This window comes from Montipora foliosa, unplaced genomic scaffold (assembly GCF_036669935.1).
Source record: "Montipora foliosa isolate CH-2021 unplaced genomic scaffold, ASM3666993v2 scaffold_455, whole genome shotgun sequence".
Lineage (NCBI taxonomy): Eukaryota > Metazoa > Cnidaria > Anthozoa > Scleractinia > Acroporidae > Montipora > Montipora foliosa.
In genome coordinates this window covers 4,182-10,000 of record NW_027179762.1, presented here as the reverse complement: position 1 = coordinate 10,000, position 5,819 = coordinate 4,182, and the positions used below count along the sequence as shown (strand labels likewise).

General features: G+C 37.3%; 1 protein-coding gene across 1 annotated transcript in view; it reads left to right on the top strand.

Moving 5' to 3' along the window:
• LOC137989342 (neuropilin-2-like) overlaps positions 1-5,614 on the top strand; it is a 113,806-nt gene extending 108,192 nt beyond the window's left edge. Inside the window, exon 7 of the mRNA XM_068835165.1 lies at positions 3,846-5,614. Within this exon, the coding sequence (XP_068691266.1) occupies positions 3,846-3,871 (26 nt within the window). The 3' untranslated portion in view covers positions 3,872-5,614. The remainder of the gene's footprint in view (positions 1-3,845) is intronic.
• Positions 5,615-5,819: the final 205 nt, after the last annotated feature.

Genomic DNA, 5,819 nt, shown 5'->3' with positions numbered 1-5,819 from the left:
GTGAAGTTATAGGCTCCCCTACCTTGTCACCTTGAAAGAAAATTTCCCGGGAAGCCCACGCCTTAACCACGTAAATCACCTCTTCGATGGCTGTGTTGCCAGCATGGTTGTCCTGGTGGTGTAGTGGTGATCACACCCGACTAGTAATGGGGGGACGTGGGTTCAAATCCCGCTCAGGGCAAATTTTCTTTCAAACATTTATACAGGTAAAAATATGATTATTTGGGGTGTGCATTGTCAGGGTTTCTCTCCTACACTCTCTCTCTCTCTCTCTATATATATATATACCATTGTTTTAGATGTCAACTTTGTTTATATGCGCTTGTAATAAATTTGAACTGCCAGTTGCCTGAAGATCGCCAACCAGCGTGAAACTCAGATCGAGTAGCAACAGCTGATCTTTGCCTTGCGTGTTTACTTTGTTTTTGTTTATATATATAAATATATATATCTGACTGGATTTACAAAAAGCTACCCATTGATGCTGTAACTTAGCCCCTTCAGATGCACAACAAAGTTCTTTCTACTGACAGCTATGATTGCAGCTAGGATCAAACTTTACCCCATCCTGGACAATGCAACTTCTCGAGTTTACACGTGTCTAATAATTATTTTACTGGTCCTTGCATGGGGATCCCTGTGGCACCTGAGGGGTCAAGGTAAGACATTTCCTGACTTCCTGACTTAAATTTTGATCAAGTCCTATATAAGAGAATTAGCTTCTTGGTCATTCCTAAGTCATAGGCGATCAATTTCTGCCAAGTAGTGTCACAGAAATACTGACAAGTTATTTTATTTAAACCAAGGCACAAACTCTAACTCAGGGTATAATCAACCCCCCCTAAACTAACTTTGCCTTGCTCTTATAGGTGCAAGCTAACATTTAAATCATAGCTCAGACACTCTAGAGTTTGCACAGGCATGTCTTGACGGAGCCCCCCCTGGTTCAAAGACCGCGCCAAGAGGTTGAATATGGGCTTCGCCCGTATTCAACCGAAAATTTAAGCAGCCACCTTCTTCAAAAATCAGTCAGATATATATATGTATATATATATATAGTAGAATAAAAAATTATGTTAATTACTGTACAAACTGTTCCAGCCACAGTGTGTGTGTGTATATATATATAGTAGAATAAAAAATTATGTTAATTACTGTACAAACTGTTCCAGCCACATTTATATTTATTTTTTTCTGGGCTGTACTCTCTAGCATCCACAGATAAACCGTTTCAAGCATGTACTCCCCTCTACTGGAAAGATCTTTGTCCTGTCTTACATAAATTTATAATGCGATAATATGCGATAATGACACAACATTGCTCGCGTCAGATTGAAGTTCTCGCATTTTTGTCTCCCCTTCTTCACATGGTTTGACTTAATTTTGACCCCTCTCCTTTTTGTTATTGTGAAAAACAAATTGATGTCAGTTTTTCATGCATCTGTCCTGTTATTGACAATGAATTTCGTCATAACATTATCAAAGTAGTCTGCGGATCCAATTTTTGTTATGATGTCATGTACATCCGTCCGCCCGTACAGACTGTCGGGGTGGAGGTGGATCCACTCAGCTACTTTGACAATGTTATGATGAAATTCATGATCAATAACAGGACAGACGCATGAAAAACTGACATCAATTCATCAAATGTACAGTAGATGATCAGGGCTACAAGACTTTAATATTAATAGCGGATCTTAGGCACGCAAAGGGTGCCAGCGGAGCACCATGGGTGAGAGTATCCATGCGAGAAATTTTTGTTATGATGTCACGTACATCTGTCCGCCCGTACAGACTGTTAGGGTGGAGGTGGGGAAGCCGGACAGCCTGTGGGAACAGGAGTGTTCGGACAATTTTTCTTGGCCGGAAATCGCATGGTAGCATTGCACTTGGCAACCGGTGTTTTTTGGCGGGAAATCATATTAGTGATGAGCAACAGGATAAAGAACAGGAAAGAGCATCAGAGAAGAGGCAACGAAATTTGAAAAAATTAAGCAAAGAAATCCTAGTAAAGATTAAAGAGTAAAGATTGTCAGTCAAACAGAAAATGTTGTGAAAGACATCACTATGCGTGTAATTTCAGTTTTAGTTGACTAAAATTGTTGGTTATTGTTTGGAAGGCTTGTTTGTTTGCTGCATGCTGTCAGCTCAGAGGTGTTTGATCTGTTTGATCACTGTAAACTGTCCACACTAATGATGATTAATTCAATCTGTACTTTATGCAGAAGCATAGTTATTTCCATAAACATTTTATTGCTTTTTGGGTTAAAAACGGGAGCTCCACTTTTAGGTTTGGCTTTATTTATTTTAGCAAAAGGTTCAGCAAAAAGCTAATTGCTAACCCTTTTATCTTAACGGTGAAAGCTGGTCGGAAATTGCAAAGGGAAAAAATTCAGTTGCAAATTAGACTGTATTGGTCGCAATTTCGAGTCTTGACTTACCATAAGCATGTAAATACATTGGACGAGCCTACATGTAATTATTAGTTCTACAAATTATTGCTTAAATTTGGAACCGCATAATCTAGTGTAATTTCTGCATAATCAACGCATGTTTACGCATAATAATTATGGCCAAAAATTTCCGCATAGTCTTTCATTTTTTCCCGCATCCTATCAGAAGCCCAGACTCTAGCACTACTGAGGTTAACCATAATGAAAAATTTGATAATGCATGGTTACAAAATGTTTCTCCAGCTGACAATAATTGAGCCCTCATTGGCCAATTTCTGGAATAAAGACTGACATTTTGACAATAACTTCCTGTGTATACTTGTTATAATAACTGTTACTTTTTGTGAGTTTAATAAAAATAGTACTCACATGTATCTTTGCACCTTGAATGAATTAACATATTTAAAGTATTCTCAGTCTTCTAGTGACAATTAAACAGCTTGTTCTCCAGAGGCATATGGAGCAGGCTGCAAGAAATTAGAGGTACAATTAAATTTAATTACATTGTACAATTGCTACATGTAACAATAATAATGTAGACTAATAGATTCCTTTGGCATATTTATATAGTTACATGGACCAGTGGCACACCTGACCAGACATGCAATTAACTATCATGTATTGGTATTCAGGTCCATCATACAAGTTGCCCTCAGCTGTTAAACTGCTTATACACTGTACAACTATGAGTCTGAGAATTTTTAAACTACTGTGAGATTTCTCTATACAAACAGATAAGAAACTGGATCACAATCACCCTGACATTGTGTTTGTGTACAAACTCCTCATCTATTGCATGCCCTAGTGACAGAAGGGTAGATATCAAACAAGAGGAAAAGGTCAACAAGATTAGTATCTGGATCTGGCAGTTGAGATAAAAGCCTTGTGGAAGATCAAGGAGTGTTAAAGTTGTCCCTGTTGTTATTGGAGCACTGGGTACTATTCCAAAGAGACTGGCTCGGGACTACATGTACATGTTTGCTGGGATAGAGTTGGCAGCTCTTGCTGGGATAAGCAACAATCCTCCAAAGAGTCCTTGAAGTCTAAGGCAGCTTGTTATGACCTGATGATGGGATTAAAATTTCTTGAAGTTTTGATTACAATGTACAGGGTGTACCATACAGTACACTGTACCTGCCATGAAGCTAAATGCACCATAATAATAATAATAATTTAATAATAATAATAATAATAATAATAATAATTATAATTATTATTATTATTATTATTATTATTAAATTATTATTATTATCATGGTGCATTTAGCTTTACAGCTTCATGGAATAATAATAATAATAATAATAATAATAATAATAATAATTATTATTATTATTATTATTATTATTATTGTTGTTATTATTATCATTCTAATTATTATTATCATTATCCCAGAGCAAGCATGGCCAGGCTTTACTTAGCAAGGAATGAGGGCAGAAGAGGACTGAAATCAGTGGAGGAAACAATAAGATTAAGATCAGAAAAGTCAAGTCAACTTTATTTAGGCAGGGTAGCCCAGTCAGCCATGGCTACAATTATTGGCTCAGGAATGGATACATGTACATGAAGAAGAAACTGCAAAGGATCAGGCACTAACAACTTGATGGAGGGAGGTTATCATAGAAAAACAAGCCAGTCAACCACAAAATGCAGAATGTATAAATAGAGAGACAAAACTATATTTCACATTCTCCATTTGTGTAGCAAACTTGCACAATGTGAATGTAGTTCTAAAGAGACATGACAAAGTAGCTCAAATAATACACTAAAATCTATGTAAAAAATATTATCTCTCATACTCAAGGAATTGGTATGACCATGTTGAGAAGAAAGTGGCAGAAAATAGCAAAGCAAAGATACTTTTGGATTTCTCTAAACAAACAGATCATTGTTATACAGGCACAAAGAGCAGATATTGTTTTCAAAGACAATTAAGATCTAAATCACACATGGGTCATTAAGCCTACAAATAATTTTTTTTGCTATAAGCCTGTCATGTGTCAGGCCAGGCCACGGCACCTCATTTTCATTGTCTCGTTTTTCTTTTTTTCTTTTTTTTCTTTTTTAAAAGTGGTTAGGGTGAGGGTTAAGGTTCAAATCTTTTGCATTGCCCGTAGCCGGACAGGAAGATCCTTCTTTTTCGTGTTTTAACGTCAGGCCTGAAACTATTTCTGCTCTAGCATGATCGGAATCCCGTGTAAGATCTTATGGGGTAAAATCACTTAACATTATGTCAATATTCATGTGGGAAGACACCACTGTTGTTGTTCAAATTATTCTTCAGTCATATTCGGAAGAATTTCAAAAAAAATCTTTCAAGATTCCATTCAAATATTTTAGAACTTTCTTCAGACCAATGTACAAAAAACAGTATTTAAAATTAAACCTTTGAAATATTCACATGCACATATTTTCTGTATCTAAATGAGGGTTGAAGATGAACTAGAAATAAATCTTTTTCCCAGTTCCATAACGTCCTCTGTTTCGGATACAGCATTTTTGAATTTCCGAATTTTTACCTTGCGTGACCCCAGGATACAGAGCTGATTGAAAAGCTTGTCTCTTTCTATGATTCTCAGACATTTGTGGATTTCAAGTACATTACGAGAGGTGTTCATACACATGTATTTTATCAGAAACCCACAAGGGTTGAAACGTGTAACGGCCCCCTGTGTGCTGGGGAACAAGCTTCATCTGAATAATTATTCAATTTGCTAATTACCATATTTGGAACAACAAGAGCAAGGGGTTTCCAAATATGGTACTTAGCACTGAAACATTCAACCAATCAGTTCGCACTTAATATTCGGAAGCTGTGAACGTGCGTTACACGTTTCATGTTGGCAGTGTGGCCCAGTGGTTAGGGCGCTTGCCTTGAGATCGGGAGATCCCGGGTTCAAGACCTGCTCTGACCATTTGGTGAATTTGATCCTGGTAGTCCCTGGTTCAACTTCCCAGCTGCACTTGTAAATAGCCAACTGGCTTGCCTCTGGCCAGTTGGGATTCTTAACAGTTGTTGTTGTTCTGTTCTGTCGTTTCGTTGTGTTTCATTGGCCCTGAAAAGCCCCCATGGGGAGTGGTCAATTAAGCATGTATTGTATTGTTTCAACCCTTATGGGTTTCTGATTTAAGTAAGCACATTTGCGGAAAAGTGAACTCCAGGTGTTTTCGTTGATTACTGGCCACCATATTGGTGGACCACGGACGGTCTACCAACATGGCAGCATTGTGTGAAATGCTTCGGGAAATTGATAACTCAGAAACGATGTACCACACAGACCTGACAATTGGAGAAATGGTTTATATATTTGTCTTGAAATCATTTCAAGTTGTTGGATTCTTTTATTGAACGGTTTTGAATTTGCTTTT